This window comes from Rhinopithecus roxellana, chromosome 21 (genome assembly GCF_007565055.1).
Source record: "Rhinopithecus roxellana isolate Shanxi Qingling chromosome 21, ASM756505v1, whole genome shotgun sequence".
NCBI classification, from domain to species: Eukaryota; Metazoa; Chordata; class Mammalia; order Primates; family Cercopithecidae; genus Rhinopithecus; species Rhinopithecus roxellana.
The window spans coordinates 34855237-34872465 of record NC_044569.1 but is presented as its reverse complement, the minus strand read 5'-3'; the positions used below and the strand labels follow the sequence as shown (position 1 = coordinate 34872465).

The 17229-nt window shown below is 48.8% G+C and overlaps 1 protein-coding gene across 1 annotated transcript in view; it reads right to left on the bottom strand.

Moving 5' to 3' along the window:
- Window positions 1-6439: 6439 nt before the first annotated feature.
- Window positions 6440-17229, bottom strand: part of ZNF407 (zinc finger protein 407) — a 476207-nt gene continuing 465417 nt past the window's right edge. Inside the window, 3 exon segments of the mRNA XM_010356708.2 lie at window positions 6440-7712; window positions 7714-7908; window positions 7910-8910. Coding sequence (XP_010355010.2) covers window positions 7590-7712; window positions 7714-7908; window positions 7910-8910 — 1319 coding nt within the window. The 3' untranslated portion in view covers window positions 6440-7589.

Below are 17229 nucleotides of genomic sequence, written 5' to 3'. Positions count from 1 at the left end.
TTTGCCATCACTGCCACGTCCAGACCGTGTTGTCTTTCTGATACTCTCCTTCAACAATTCACGGACGCTTGCTGAGACTTGTCCATGTCATCGAAGGGCTTAGAGCTGGTGTTAATACTAGGGTCTATCTATTCTCAGCCTCCACTCTGCAGAGGACCCACCAGCCTCAGGATGCACAGGTGACTCCTCTGACATCACAGCCGTTCGAGGCCAGCTCTTATTCATAAAATCGAAGGCCTGGAATGAAGTCACGGTTCTCAACTCAGGACCCAGTCAGCAGATCCGCTCCCCAGAACTGCAGAAAACGCCCTGGTGGCCCCAAGGCCAGGGGGGCCCAGTGAAGACGGCTTTCTAGACTGTGCGTCTCTGTCGAGCCCACCAGCCTCTGCTAGAGTCTTCCAGGCCTGGAGGGCGCCTTCTCTCCAAGAGCAGCCTGTCCATTTTAGGACTGCACCTCTGGGACCTCTTGGTCCCTCTCACTGAGAAAGCGTGTGTTTTGCCTCAGTCCAAATGCCTCAGAGGCCAGGAGCATGCAGAGCCGTCTTCGTTAGACCTTAAGAAGTAACGGGAAATTCAGCACCGTCCGCAGCCTGCTGGGCCCCCCTCGGAGGGCTGGGCGCCGTTCTGTGGCACGCTCATTGTCCTTTCCGAGGGAGACCCCACACTTCTCCTTCCCCCAGGACTTGCTTCACACAGATGTATGGTGTTCGTTACATCTGAGACACTCTCGCTGCATCTCGGTTGCAGAGGCATGGAGAGGCGAGGGGCATGCCTTCGGGAGTAGACGGACAGGGTGTTATTTTCTCCTCCGGTGCTCCTCTCTGGCTTCTGGCGGACCCGCTTCATCGCAGGGCGCACCAGGAGACGACCTGTCATGAGATGCTGCTGCGTGCACAGCAGGCCCTGTGGCCCAGGACCCTCTGCACCCCTGCTCACCAGGCTCCTGTGAGACATTTCCTGCCTATAGTCAAAGAGCTCTCTCTAGAGAAGAGAAAGTCCCCATTATTCAAGACTGCCCCAAACACCAGCCTTCTTTGCACAGCAAGTCGAGGAAGGAATAACTGTGCCATGAACAGCACCGGCCCAAGTCTGCAGGGCGAGGAAGAAGTCAGGACATAAGCAAAGACAAATATTACTAGAAACAGAACGAACTTGCAGGCTTCCCTTCAGATGATGATGACTGCATGTGAAGAGGAAATCCTCTTCCATCGTCTCTTCCTGTTGGTGGAAGCTGCAAGTCACCTGACCTCACATGACAAGACAGTGTGACTCAGATCCAGCGTCTGCCATGAAGTTTGGTCTCAGGGCCCTGCTCATCAAGAAATGTTCTGGAAAAAGGTGGAAGTAGGTAGAGGGATGTGCTCTGAACCAGTGTGGCCAAAAGACATATGTTCACGGTGCATTCATCTGATTCAATTCTTGCCAAAGGCTTTTGTTATTTGAGAACATTATGACTAAACCAACAGAAAGGAAGGTGAGTAAGCAAACAGGAAAAACTGATGACGAACTGACAATCCATGTATTTATCCATCCATTTAAAGTAATTTGCTGAGCGCCTGCCTAGCTGCACTAGAAGCTCAGGGCCTGAAGATGAATGTGCAGAGGCTATGTGCAGGGGCGGGAGCTTACAGCTGGAATTAGAGATAAAGGAAAAGGCACCTGAGCCCTGTGACATGCAGGGGGGTCAGGGGAGGTGGGCCACATGTGGCCTCGTGGCCAGAGCCCCACCTGTCTCCCAGGACATTCTGAATATGGGGGAGAGACTGCGCCTTGGACAATCACTGCAAGTCCCGACCCTTTCACCAGAAAAGTCACTTGCAGCGTCGTTTCCAGGCGTAGGTTAGGAACACCATGCTCTCTCATGGGCTGTGCGTTGCAACTCTGATATGAAAATGTCTTCTATCTCCTTCAACTGTGGCAGGAGCACAGGGGAAAGAGGGGCGCCGAGCCGGGGGGAAGCATGTGTGCGTGAGTTATGGCTCTATTTACAGATCAGTCTTGATAGCTCTGCAGATGTGCTGGGGCTCTGTGGAGCAGTGGAGGCGAGGACAGAGGTGGCCCTGCTCTGGGAGGTTCCTTCCTGAGGTTCCCCGACGGCTTCCTGCACAGGAAGGGCCCAACGCCGGCAGGACAGGCAAGGAGCCCAGATCAGCCTCGGAAAGCTCGGGCTCCAACCAGAACTCAATTTGGAAATTAAAAAACAAACCTTGACTTTGTGTTGGGTTTTTATTCTTCCACTTGAAAAGTTATTTGAAGCATAACGTGAGATCCTGGAGAGGACTGAAATGGCACTGTCACTGAGGGCTGGTCCTAGGTTCATGTTTATCCTGGTTATAAATTGTCTTTTTATGAAGTTGAAAGCCATGTTGAAATTAGGTCATTTTAAAAGAATTTATTAAAAGGTATTGAAAATGCAGAGCCATGGAGGAAGTAAATGATTCTTTGCCTGGGAGATTTAGAACGGATTTATTTAATTCTGGTAATGGGCTTTGTGACCACGGCTGTCTTCTGTCTCTGGCTGGTGAGCTCTTTAGGGGGGCATCCTTCGAGTCCAGCTGAGAGAAAAGCAGTCGTGTCCTGTGCGCAGGGTGCAGGCATTTGGGTGGAAGGTTCTTGCCCTCATGCTTACTCCTCAAGCATGAGGTTCAAGACCCACCTCTGCCTTGTCGATTTTACAGATCCAGAGTCCAAGAAAGCCAAGAGTCATCGACGTGTCCTGGCCTATAATGGGCTGGGTCCCTTTGTTTTCTCACCAGAGGGTTTCAGGGTCCAGACGCGGGGCCCGGATTCTAGAGGCTCGCATGCTAAACCTTCAGCAGATACCTCCTTCATCCAGTGAAGACCAGCACGTCCAGCCTGGTATTTCAAAGCTGGCTTCATAATGCTGATCTCTCATTTCCATCTTCAGGATATTTCTTACAAAGTGTTTTTTTCCATCTTGTTGGGTTTGCAAAGGATGCCCTGTGGAGGTGCAGCTGAAGGTGGGGGGCAACGGAAGCCAGACTGAATCTCGCCTGCTGCCCCAGGCCCACCCCTCCCACCCGCCTGGGTTTCCACGGTATTTATTTAATGGGTTGCTTTCTCGTGGTGATGAAAAATCATCCCACTATGGGAATCCTGAGTTCCAGTCATGAAAATCGCCAAGGTGACCATGGAAAGGAGGCCAGCAGGCATGCGCTACCTCTCAGGGAGAATGCCAGGCCCCGGGCCACTCCCATCCCAGAGGGAGCAGCAGCGACCACCCTGGACCTGGACACAGCCAGCCAGGGCCACGGCCTCAGGCCACGGCCACGACCACGCAGAGCTCACAGACGCACACCAGCCTGCAGACCTGGGGGCCCTCCGCGGCCTGTTTCTCTGCCCTTTCTTTATCTCCAATTATAAAGCAGCGCCAGGTTTTCTTGTCAGCCTTCGCCATGTCTCCAAATGGCTTTTCGGTGTCAGGCCCATCAGGAAATTAACTCATCATGCCGTGACAGCTGCTAATTTTTTCCCCTTACATGTCAGATGGATCGCCTGCTGAAGCTAATAATGAATCACCCATCCCTGATTAGAAGGTGCTTCCGAAACGTATAACTGCCATCCGAGAGAACTTTTTTCTTCATGTAAAATGATATCACCCTAGAGGAGTAGAAAACGAATTGTATTCTTCAACAAGATGGAACAGGAGGAGGTTGCTTAAGTGAGCTGTGTGCTCTCTTAAATTATGGGCTAATATTAAACAGTAAAAGAAGTGAAAACTTACAGCTTTTTTAGTTTGCTAAATGAATGACCTTTCTTGTTCCCTAAATCTCTTACTAGAACCAGCTCCGGGTTAGAAATCCAAGCTGGTTCGTGGATGCTTTCCTTATGCCATCATTTCATCTTTTGTTCAGGAAAAAGAAGTTTGGTAGGATGGAGACACAAATGCCACGTGGGGAGCAGCCCCTTGCTTCTTATAGCGGAGGTGGGCGGGGGCTGCCTGGCCCTGCGGAGGCCTCGCTGTGCCCCACGAGGGGATCGGGTAGAGACGACCGGGACTTGGGTAGAGATGACCAGGATTCCTCCCCATCCAACTCCTAGACTTTTGATGAGGTTTGGTTGACTGAACTTTCCCATCTGTGCACTTCCTTGTAAAATCTAGTTTCAGCAAGAACCCTGCCAAATCGGTTCAGCCAGAAATCCTGGCGAGAACCCTAACCTTAACCCTCCATGTCTGCTCACCCTTGAGATCTAACCAGGTTCCTCAGCCTATCACGCCCCCTCCACCTCAGGTGGAATCTGATGGCCCTGGCCTGGCTTCAGCAAGAATCCAGTCCTGTGGGTTTGGGCAGAATCCCCTTCCCCCTTGCGACCTTTTAGTCATCTTCCATCCATCAGTGCCTGCTCCCACTTCTTGGCTGTAAACCTTCGCTTGCTACTGTATTCAGAACCGAGCCCAGTTCTGTGTCCAGGTCTTTTCCCCCCTGCCATTTTCCTGAATAAAATCTGGGTTTCACCTTTCCAACTACTGTCCATCTCTGGTTTTTCTGCGATACTCCGGGGTTCCATTTCTGAACAGAGCTTATAAATGGCAGTGGGGCTTCCAGCACCGCCCTGACAGAACCTTGTAAATGGCAGTGGAGCTTCCAGCACCGCCCTGACAGAACCTTGTAAATGGCAGTGGGGCCTCCAGCGCTGCCGACAGAACCTTGTAAATGGCAGCGGAGCTTCCAGTGCTGCACTGACAGAACCTGGGCACATTCACCTGGTTCTTCAAAGCAAACCATGTAGCGAAAAGGATCTCCGTATCAGGTGATGCGAGCTTGCCTGCTTATTCCGCGGTGCATGGGACATATTTTAGGAGAGCATCTTCCCCTGCTCCTTCCACGTCAACTGCTTGGTAGGCCTGGGGCATCCCAGAATGATGCATGTTTGAGCCTATTTCATGAATGTGACCTCACGTGGCTACAACTTCCTTTGTATGGAAACTGCTCTCTTGCGTTGTTACTCTCCAGCATATACAGAGAGCACTGCTCGACTCCCGCCATGGAAGCTGAGGTATGAACCATTTCCATCTGCTGCCTTGGGCGGTCTGGTCTTCCTTGCATGCCAGACGTCCTTGAGGCTCCATCGTTTAATTGGCTGCAGCTTAATACCAAAGTGGCCTTTCTGGATTAGTCTCCAAGTAAATATTTCAATTGCCTTTTTTTTTTTTTTTTTTTAAAGAAACTTTAAAGTTCTGTCATATACTCTGGCAAAAATCACAAGGAAAGTTACAAGCTTCTTGTCTTTTTTATAGACAATCCACGCCACAATGAATGTCCCTTGCTCACAAAACCTGCTATGCCTCATTATTCTGAGGCACACATTTGTGTATGTGCTTCTCAAACCCCCTTACATTCCAATAGTTGTGTAATGAGAGAGAAAAGAGAGGTAACATTAACCTAGCTCTATGGGTAATTACAGGATACAATGGCTTAGTGAAGCCTCCACAATCCTTCTGAGCCTAGAAACACCTTCTGTACAATTTTTTTTTATGCAAAGGCCTGCTCTTTTCATTGTGCATACAACGTGATTGCTGGTTTGACACTGCAGGCTACACTGGTTTTATGAAGGATTAAATGCCACCTGAGACATATTTATCCTAAATAAATCACCAACGGTAAACTGCAGCATGTCAGTGTCAACACCCTGGACTGCAGCAGAAAGGTTAGCCATACAGGACTACGCACGGTTAGGAATTAGCATCCGAGCCGAGGACCGTGTGCTACCGCTAACGGGAGGAGTGATCAAGAAGAAATATTTCCACTGAAAAACATCCCCCCCACCTTTTTTTTTTTTTTTTTTTTTTTTTAACATGTATGAGAAGCCTGGCGAGGGCCATCACTTTGTAAAGGTCACCTTGATCCTGTCACTGTTTGCTGAAGACAGTGTTTAAGAAGCCCTGAATAGCCCTGCCATTGTTAAGAAACATGAGGAAGTCATACTCAGCTAATTATGGATCTCAGTGTCAGCCTTGAAATTTTACCTTCAGTTCTCATTTTTTTGGAGGGGTGGCTGTCTAAAGGGAGGTGGCCCTAGAGTGGACAGAGCTCAGCAGTGAGAAGGGTGCTAGGAAGAGGCCGGTTCCACTTCTGAACTGGCCAAAGCGTGAGCTGGTCTCCATGTTCTCTCAGGAAAAGGTTTTAAACGGCGCTCGTATTTAAACAAAAAAGGTACCATTCTCCTTTCCTCTCATGTCTGCTCTTCTCAATTTCTAGATGCTATCCATGATAGAATATGTTATTGTCACCAGAATGCATCTGGGCCATTTGCCAGACGCTGAGAAACAGTATCGGGCTGCAGGGGACGCGCGGCAGCGCTCCATGGCGTCTGGAGGCCACGAAGGAGGGGGAAGCCAGCAGCCACGAGCGCCGGGGTGCCCCTCAGTTGCCACAGCTGCCCACCACTGGCTGCTGAAAATAACATGCCATAATGATCTTTTAATGCCATAATTTTATTTCAAAGAAAACAGAAAGAGAACAAAAACAACCCTTGCATTTGAGGGAGGAGATTATTTTACAGTTTTGGAAAACAGTAAGAGCAACTGTATCAGGAAACAAACGACTGCGACAGAAACTCGCATCTGACAGTTGCAGTGAATCCACAAGGAAACACAGACCATGCTGGCGGCCACCGCAGGGCCACAGGGCACAGTCTCCATGTGTCAACGTTTAATGTCAGCATTTTCAAATGGACAGAAATCACGAAGAAATCCTGCAAAAATGATATCAATATGAACAAACCCTTGTTATAAAAAGCAAAATATTGATACGAACAATATCTTCCAGAGTGTGCATTTCACATATAGGCTTTATTGTATGAAACTAAGTCACAATTAGAAGCGCTGGCTATCTTCACCAACATATATTTTAACTGAATATAAACTTCAAGGCTTTTCTTAATCATAGGCTTAAGAGGATTTCTTTTATGCAGAATGTGACCAGAGCAACGAATACACCTAAACTGTGTGAAGATGGGAAATTTATACATGAAATGAGCTAGCAGGCTTCCTTTGGTCTGGGGACACTGTTATTCTAAAATAAAAAAAAAAAAATGATGGAAGTAGACTGCTTCGAGACGGTAACACTTGTAGCTGCAATTTTTAGCCCAGTAGAGAATGAAATGTAAAGGCAGCTACATGCTGACTGCATGAGCAGGCGCACCCCAAGCCACGAGGGGGATCTTCACCACTTTCCCCACGGCCATGACCTCCATGATAACTGAAACGGAAAACACCTGTGAGAGAAAAACCTGCGGACAACACTTGGCTTCTCTTCAGCACAATGGCCAGGACAAAGGGGGAGGCCACTGACTGAAGGGCCCCAGTGGACCAGAGCTCCCTGTGCGGCCTGCGCCCGGCCCTCCCATGCACCCGGCAGCCTGCTCCCCGAGGCCCCACCCACGGTACCCTCTGTGGACGCCTGGCTAGTGGCCGGTGTGACTCTCGCTGGAAGTGCACGCTCAGGACTCATGGGAGCCTCGTCCTCACGGTTTTGAAGGTTTCAGATGAAGCTCAGGGAACACAGCCCCCCACCGAAGCTGGACATACCCAACCTGCCCTGTGCTGAGTAAAGGTGCTGCGCGTCTCACGCTTCCTGGAGTTCGCTGCTTTCTCTTTGGCTCTGAATTGCTGCTGCGGCCGGGGAGCCCTCCTGGGTGTAGATGACCACGCTGGCCAGCTGCTCTGCCCTGCTTGGGGCCCCGGCCTCCTGTGCCCAGCGTGGCCCCGGCCTGCAGGAGTTCCTGCGAGTCTGCAGTCTCCAGCACGGTGTGGGAGTACAGACCCGGCTCGTCCTGCACCCCTGGGGGCAGCTCTGTCACGATGTAGTGTGTGGCACCCTCGGAGAAGCCGCCACTGGACTCCTGCACCATGGCCTGGACCAGCTCCTCCGTCACGATGATCTGCTGAGATCTCCCCGTCGGACTCCACCAGATCCATGTGCTCGCCCTGTGCCTCCTGCATGATGATCTGGGCACCCTCCCCGGCCACCATGTGGACGGCACCCTCCTCGCTCACCACCACCTGGGTGACACCGTCCTTGACCAACTGGCCGGCCGTGGTCGTGTCACACACAGCAAACTGGAGGACGCCCTGGACCATCTTCTTGAAGGCCACCTGTGCCCGCTCCTGAGAGGCCATGGCTGCTGAGGGATGCACCACCTGGGTGAGCACCTCCACGGCAGCCGGGCTCTCCTGGGCCTGTGGGAACATCTGGATCTCGGGGGTCTCAGGGTCGGCAGCCACATGGGAGACCTCCTGGCCGGGCAGCTGGATCAGCACGTCTTTGGGGCCAGGCCTGCCTTGCTCCTCGGGTCCAGCCCTGCCCTCCACCTCCCCTAATTCAGTGACCGCACAGAGCAACGCATCCAGGGCTGAGGATGCCTCGGGGGGAGCGACTCCAGCCTCCGAGAGGTTTAAAATCTCTTGCTTGGTCACCTGTTGTATCACAGTGCCACCTGGACTGAGGGACTCATCCATGCCGTGGCCTTCCATGGAGCCTCCCACGACGACCACCTGGGTGGCTCCATCAGCCAGCTGCTCGGGAAGGATGGACCCGGGCACCACGCTGCCTACGTGTGCCCCGCTCTGACTCGTGGTGATGACCTGGCCATCCTCTGTGATGTGTACCACCCGGGCCACCTGGCCGGCCATGGCCAGCGTCTGCAGCGTGGCGGCGGCCGTCTCCTCCACAGAGGGGTCCAGGGCAAACTCCCCGTCGTAGCCCTGGAAGATGATGACCTGCTGCACCTGCTCGGGGGGCGGCGCTGGCCTCCTGCTGCTTCTGAGGGGTTTCTCCTTGACAAGGGGCTCTTCTGCCAGGGCTGCCGCGGTGAAGGGGCTGTCTGTCTCCACAAAGGCGGCTCCTTGCCCCTTCAGACGGCACTCGTAGGACTTGGAAACAATGCCTAAGGGAGACAGGGGACCAGTTAGAGCCTGGAGAAAGGACTCGTAGGCATACAAGTAAGACCCTTCTTCTGTAGAAGCGCTAAGCTCTCAGCAGAGACACCATGACCCCCTATTCCAAACTCTGAAGAGCTCTCTACAGTGCAAGCTTCAGCGGGGCCAGAGGCCTCCACGGGCATCTGCAGGCAGGCTCTAGGCTCAAGGGCACACACAGTTAATGCTGGGAGTGCACCTCCCCAGGGTGAGCTGCCCAATACAACTCTTTGCAGGGGTGAGTGCCTCTCCAGTGCCCAGGGAAGGAGGCTGGATACCTCCCCCTACCACCATCATTTCTCTTGTAACAATGCATTCGGTCACGGGTGCTAAGTAAAGTTCAACAAACAGCCAGCAGCAGTATCTCCTAACCCAAAGGAAACTATTTTTTTAATGACCAAATATTATATATGGTATATTTGTTTATTCAGCAAAAAGAATGAAAGCCTTGCATATTAAATTTTTAAAAATGTCATCAATAAACACAGCTGTAAAAGTTTAATGCAATAAATATTTATTGAACATCGACGTTTCAGGCGCTCAACCCAGGCAGGCGGCCTGTGTGGTCATGTGAGTCGCCGTGTCCTGGCAGCATGCAGGGCGCTCTGCAGGGTAATGGGCACCCGCAGACACGGGGTTCTGGCCACTCAGGGGCTGAGAGGGGAGTCTATACTGCAGAACTGGGTGGTGGGCTTCGAGGGGCCAGACTCGGCCTTTCTCCTCTCTGTACATCTTCCGGACAGTGCCTGGGATGGAACAAGTAATCAACAAAGATGTGTTTGCTGAATGTCTTGGATACAATGTAAGGTGACAAGTACTGCACAGAGACAAAGAAGCCATACATTCAGGAAAGAATATTCAGGGAAAGATGGAAAAAAGAAACAACATTGTAGCCCTGTCTTCGGGACAAGATTCAAGCCGTCTCCTGCGGGCTGGGAGGAGAAGTCCCAGACAGAAGCAGCGAGGCCCAGGCAGAGGCAGGAAGGCCTCGGGGCAGTGGAAGGCTCGGGCTGTCAGGAGAATAGGTTGCTCATCTCAGAGCAGGTTGCCCAAGGCTTCCTCCACCCTGCGCTAAGGTACCTGGGCTACGGGCTGCAGAGAGGAGCAGCGTGCTGAATGTTTTTAGCAGGAAAACTACAGCACTGTAACGGAGGGTAAGAAATTTTGATCTGAAGCACCAGCCCCAAATGCCTTAGTGAAAACACTGTGTGTAGAAGATACCATAAGCCCCTTGGTGCCCAGGCAGAGGCAATAAGGGGAGACCAGGAGAGAAAAGAGGGGCCGAGCAGGGACGAGAGTGAGGAGGGGAGAGCTGGAGCTGGGCACATCCCCTGGTCTGGGGCCATCTTGTGCCCTTCACCGTCTGCCCTTGTCAACGGGATACCCAGGGCAGGCGGGCAGGGCACAGGGCTCAGGTGGGCAGCAGGATTCTGAAAGGCCTGGGCTGCTGCAGGAGCGCTGAGCCCATCTCAGAGCTCTCGGGCCAGGGGCTTCGGCTGCCATCTGCGCTGTACAAGGAAAACTCGGGCATGGTACAAGGACGGTGGGGACGGGAGGCGCTGCACGAGGGCACACGGCCAGGCGCACATCACATCTTCCTCAATTGGCGACTCAGGGCAATGCCTGCCGCTCCCTGCCTTGCTGGATAAAACAGGGCTGGAAATGGTAAACTTTATTTCACATAAAAGAAATGGGCTCTTAAAACAGACTTCCTGCTTTCTTCTTTAAATCCCAATTTTCCACTGGTTTCTAACCGACTCCATCCCTCCTCAATAAGAGAATGATCGACAGGTGGCCCACAGCGAACATTTCCATATTTCAACAGCAACCACATATTTGAGATATTCTGCTTTATTCTCCTTGAGGGGGTCAGTTTCTTAACGGCATCTTTTAACCTTAACAAGAGGGAAGAAAGGATTAAGAATTGTTAGAGATTATTTATCGCCAGGATCTCTTAAAGAGAGTCAACCATTTTGCTTATCGTGTTGGGGGTGTTCTGTAAGAAAGCGTTTCTTTCAACACCGAGTTCATTCTGAGCACAGACCCCAGACAGGGCCTGTCTTCCAGTGGGTGCGTCTCAGGCAGGCTCAGCAGAAACCGTTAAATCACGTTTACCAAGAGGACATGCCCCAGCTCTCACTCAGGCTGGAGGAACACGGTCCTGGATTTGAAAGTATTAATTAACTGTTAAGTACTAATTGATATATCTTCTTTCTCAGGCAACTCTGTAAAGTGTGAATCTTAGAAAGGGTATGGAATTTTAGGTCAAGAAAAGAGCTGCAGGGCCAGCCAGGACTAGCTCCCCTACCAGGAGATACTCCTGTGTACTCGCTCTGCACCCATGGAACCCTAGCATGAGCAGGTGCAGTCAAGCTAGTGAGCCGCAGGGGTGAGCCAGGCCTGGCCTAGCCCTCCTGCACCAGGCAGAGGAAAGCACTGCGTCTTAACTCACCCTTACCGAAGAGGGGCCAAAATGTTCATGAGTCTAGCTGAACAAATTCCCTAATTATAGTGCATCCTGTTTTCTCATGGTTACCCCCAACCAAGGACAGAGAACAACTGGGTAGCACTAAATGGGGCTGCTGGCTGGCCCCTCCGTGTGCTTCAGGTAGCAGGTACTTCCAGAACACGACTTCCTCTTCCTGAGGCTTGGTGGTGGCAGTTACAGGTATTCAACCTGTGGTACTCATGCTGTGTGAATACCTGGAGACTTTCCAAAGGTCACGTGTGGTAAGTTTTGTGGTAGCCACTGAAGAGCCTTGGAAAGGGTCCGCTTGGGCACGTGCCTGGGGACAGAGCTCCTGACTACCTGCCTTTCCCCCTCCTCCCACTTTGCAGAAAGAACCCGCACCCATCCCCGCCTGATGCCTTGCCCTAGGGAAGATCAGGGTTTAAAAGCTAAGCTGAGATGAGGGTGGGCGTGCAGCTCCGGGGCAGGGGTTGAATCGCTGCCTGTCTCACGGTTGTCTTGTAAACTTCGATCCTCTTATATTCTCTCCTCAGAGAGGTCAGAAGCCTCAGGAGGGTGGCGCCCACAGCTCCTGTATTCGCGCTCCCTTTCCACCTGAGCATAAGCTGGGCATGTGTGGCTGGTCCCCAGTCAGTCTGCCATCTGCTAGGACCTCTAGATCTTTGCCTCCTGTACTTGCCAAATTCTTTCTCTGGTACGCTTGCAATTTCTCCCCAACCCTTACTTTCCTACCCAGTGCCATCTTCACATGTCAGCCTTGATTTGTTTCTGTTCATTCTCTAATTTTAATGTCATTTTTAGTCTAATTCAGAATTTGAAAACAAGGGAAATAAGGACACAAAAACAAAGAAGGCAGCTTTCCGGTCATTCCCCTCCCCCATTGATTTTAATTACAGAAGAGGACATACTGCCTGTACGTTAAAAGACAGGAGGAACTACTGTAGCTGGGAAAGGAAGAACAAACATCCTCTTCCTCGGTAGTCTCAGGAAGAAACGGTGCACGCTCGAGTCCGAGCAATTCTGTTCTTTACTCTGTAACTGGACAGGAAATCTCTTGGGTGTAGAATTATCCTTTGAATCCCTTGCAGCACTGATAATTATGCTATTCTGAACTACTTACTGAATGTATTTGAATCCAGAGGTGGGTTAAGCCACTTCCAGACCATTAATGTAAACTAAATGGGTAAATACTGCTGTCAGTGTGGGGTGTGACGAAGCCTAGCACCATCAGCGTCCTCACCTCCGCGCACGCACAGGCCCAGCGAGTCCATCACAGTTCATAAATGTGAGCGCGGGTCCATCTTTTGATTCAGCAATTTAATAACTTCGAGTGCTGTCAGTACGGCTTTGAAAAATAGCACCTATAAAATGTAACAGCCTCAATCAGACTGAAAAAGATTCACCCACTGAAGATTCTTCCATTTCAACCATAATGAATTAATGTTGAGCTATGTAGAAGTTCAAGTGTCATTTAAACTAATGCGAGTCTCTTCTGTAACTTTCAACTCCAACTGGGCTATGACCAGGAATTTACTGGGCACATCAACCTCCATTTTTGAGCTCTTTCTGGTAAATATGAACCGTAAAGCTCACCAAATGCAAATGGCCAAATGGATACGGTGTTTAGAAAACAGGTATGTGGTACAGGTTGCATCCTTCACTGCTTAGTCACTGTTATGTCTCCAAAAATCGCACAAAGCCTTAATGGGGCATGGATGCTCCATGTAGTATTTGTATTATGGCACCTTTAAAAAAGACAGTGTCAGATTTCAGTACAGTAACAGCAGCTAACCAAACAGTGTGCCTAAAATCATTCTTTTTTGGGTCTGTTTCCAATAGGGCGATAAGCAGCTTTGCGTAGAAGGCACAAGTGACATTAAAATGCAGCCTCGCGCCCGTCTACAAAGTCCTCACTTTCTGCCCGTTTGCTTTTGCGAGCACAAAGACATTTTACTCCCTTCTCAGAGCCGAATGCATTGAAAGTTCAGGGGCTTGGATGGAATAAAAAGGTAGTTACTGGGGTGTCTGAGGATTTGCTTTTGGGGAGAGGATTTTGAGTTCGGCTCGCTGCTCTGGGTTGCTGTTATGAAGCTGCAGCTCCTTCTGCACGCTCGAAGCCAACATCTCCAGTGTGGAAAAACACAAGCTCCATTACGCAGGGGTGGAGGGGTGAAGCCGCACAGACTCCGCTCCCCAAAACTGTGCTGAGGGCTCTGTTCTGCTGGCTGGTGTGCTTCCGGGAAGCAGCACGGGGCTGCGTACCTGACTCCTTCCTCTGTGTGTGCTGCTCCTTCCTTACTGTCATCACTTTTTCCGCAGAATAGATACCTTATGCTTTTGTTAAGCTTACATTTAATTAAAATGTACAGAATTTGTGCAGTAAACCCGAATGGAAAAAATAAAACAAGGGCCCCCTCTCTTGAAGGCATACGTTGTGAATGAAAAATGTCATTACAGACTAAAAAATTTTGCAGTAAACAGGGCCTACAGAGAGAAGTTTCCCCTGTAATGACATCCATAAAATACACAAATGGCACTTTTAGTACCATCCTGAATATGGCATTTTCTGTGCTCTACACACAATCTAAATGGTTTGATCATAGAGCATAATACTCCATTGGGTTTATAGAACAATCAATGTTCCATAAAATGATGTATTTATCCAATAGTAGGCTCAGCAGTTACTGGTGTATGACATTGTAGGACACAGGCTTGGGCTCCTCGGCCGCACACATGCTGGCTGTAAAACTTATCTAACACCACTTCAACAACTTCATCTCATCTGTGGCAAGTAATTTGTGGAAGCCTCAGCTTGGTTTAAAAAAAACTTGTAATAAAAATTCATAGAATTTTCAGGAGAATGAAAGCTGATGACAATAGAAAGGTCACATTGTGTCTCCACTAAAGGGGTCAAAGGTTGTTAGCAGTTCTAAAACTGAAAGTAGATTTCATGCATCACGTAGCAGATAAAGATGGCATTATTAAAAGACATGTCGTGGGGTGAAACGCCTAATGCCTACAAAAGCCTGTGCTAATATCCTATGTAAACCACTTTGTTGCTACAAGTCAGCATTTATTTTAAATTTCTAAGCTTCTCTGGAAACGGTACTAAATGTTGATACATTGCTAGGTTACATCTCAGACACTGGATGCACTTTAGATTTTCTAGTTTGGGAGGCCCAGTAAGCTTGAGAATGCTGGGTTGGTTCACTGTCATAATGAGAGCACCTTGAATACGATGTGATTAAACAAATAATACTTTTCTCATAAAAATTTGGGACACACAGGACATTGCAATTCTTAAGCCACATATAATTTTTCTTGGCTTCAATTTTAAGATGTAATTTTAACAAGAATGTTAAGAAATCATACTTAATGTCTATTAAAATGAAACAATATTAACAGATTATGCTAATAAATTAGAGCCATATTTTAATGTCACAAAAGCTTATAAGTTTCCCAAGTGAAAGCAGGAAAAATGACAAATTAAAATTCAATGAGGCCGGGCGCGGTGGCTCAAGCCTGTAATCCCAGCACTTTGGGAGGCCGAGACGGGCGGATCACGAGGTCAGGAGATCGAGAGCATCCTGGCTAATACGGTGAAACCCCGTCTCTACTAAAAAATACAAAAAACTAGCCGGGCGACGAGGCGGGCGCCTGTAGTCCCAGCTACTCGGGAGGCTGAGACAGGAGAATGGCGTGAACCCGGGAGGCGGAGCTTGCAGTGAGCTGAGAGCCGGCCACTGCACTCCAGCCTGGGCGGCAGAGCAAGACTCCGTCTCAAAAAAAAAAAAAAAAAAAAAAAAAAAAAAAAAAAAAAAAAAAAAAAAAATTCAATGAAATATAACCTTTTAGAAATTTCAAAGCAGGGAATACATTATTCTTACAATAGCAGTCACCAATAGTTTAGCCAGTCAAACTGGTATCAATAATTGCTCCATAATTTATTCATCTTATCGACAATAATAATTTCCTGGCATTATGCAGGACGTCCTGTTATAGAGCCCCCACTGGACTCTGGGTTTGAAGAAGTGATGCTTTCCATGTTAACACTGGTACATAGTATGGGGGACTCCCTGCCTTTGGGCTACTTCTTGCACTAAACAATGTGAACTTCCTCAAGTTCCTGAAGGGGAAACTCCAATCAAGTGGTTTAGGGACTTGGCTAGGATCAAAGAAAGAGTATGAATCTGGTATAGCATGGGACAGAGTAAGCTCTTAGTTTTATACTCCAGCAACCAAATGGCAATTTCTCCTTTTTTTAAAAAAAATTTTTTAAGAACACAGGTCGGTCAGTACCTCATGTCTCCCATTATTTTCAATGGTTAGAAACACATTCTGGTCAGTGTTACTAAAATTGACACACAAAATAGAAACAAATAGGTTACTTGAAATACAAGATTAAGAATTATTTTTAGCCTTTGACATGCATGTTAAACATGGTAGCTAAACTAGTGAGATTTATCTCAGAGCACAGATTAGTTTTGGTCAGCTGACAGGAGCTGGCCTAAGGATGAGTTAAACATATCACAGTGTAATAACTGAAAGGAGTTTTGGTAACTATCTGCTGTATACCACATGTAAACATATACAAATATGTTGAAGAAGGACAGTAAAGTCTTTGTCATGCCTTGCATTTCATGAAGGCCGCTGTTTTATAAGAAGAGATGGGGAAATTGCTTTTCTGTAAAAATTAACTGAGGTTCACACCATTTCTGGAAAACTCTTTCACATAAATTCAAATACACAATTTCTTTGGATGCACCATGCAATTTTTAGTGAAGGAATATTTACAATAAACCAGGGCAGAAATTTAAGTACCAAAAGTTTTAGTCCCTTTTTCTTAATTGCCATGGGTGCAACACTTAACACTGGCAGCAACTGAAGATAATCATATAAAACCCCTGAAAAGAATTCTAGATATTCACAAAAAATGAAGACAAAAGTTTATCTCGAGTTGGAAATACATAATCATGCAGGTTTCTAACTTTACCAAGAATAGTCTCCATGGGCCTAGATATTTCCATGGCCACTGAAGAGTGACAAAGAACAAAAGACAATATTTTACCTTTAAAGTCACAAACCCGAAGAAATGCTGTATTATATCAGACCCTTAGGTATATATTATCATTTTCATGCATGAAGATCTAACAGTAATGGAAGTGATGCACACAAATCTTACTCAGTAAGATAAGAATGCATGCTTTAAGGTTATCTTGACAGGCTTTGTGGGGTGGAGAGGAAGGGCAGCCGTTAACTGTTTCTCTGCTGTGCAGAGGCCTGTGAGCTGCACCGAGAGATCGCGACGCACAACCATGTCCCTCTGGAAATTGAACTCAGGTGACAGAAACAGTGTCATCGAGTTTCATGGAGGGTGATGAGATGGCACTTTATTTTTATTTATTTATTTTTTTTGAGACGGAGTCTCGCTCTGTCACCCAGGCTGGAGTGCAGTGGCCGGATCTCAGCTCACTGCAAGCTCTGCCTCCCAGGTTCACGCCATTCTCCTGCCTCAGCCTCCCGGGTAGCTGGGACTACAGGCGCCGCCACCTCGCCCGGCTAGTTTTTTTGTAGTTTTTTTTAGTAGAGACGGGGTTTCACCGTGTTAGCCAGGATGGTCTCCATCTCCTGACCTCGTGACCCGCCCGTCTTGGCCTCCCAAAGTGCTGGGATTACAGGCTTGAGCCACCGTGCCCGGCCGAGATGGCACTTTAAAATCAGGCTGGGAAGGGCTCTTATCTAGTCATTTACCCATGAACAGTACTTCTTAAGAACTGCCAGTTGATGTGCCAGCAGAAAGTGCTCAAAAGTCTTCAGT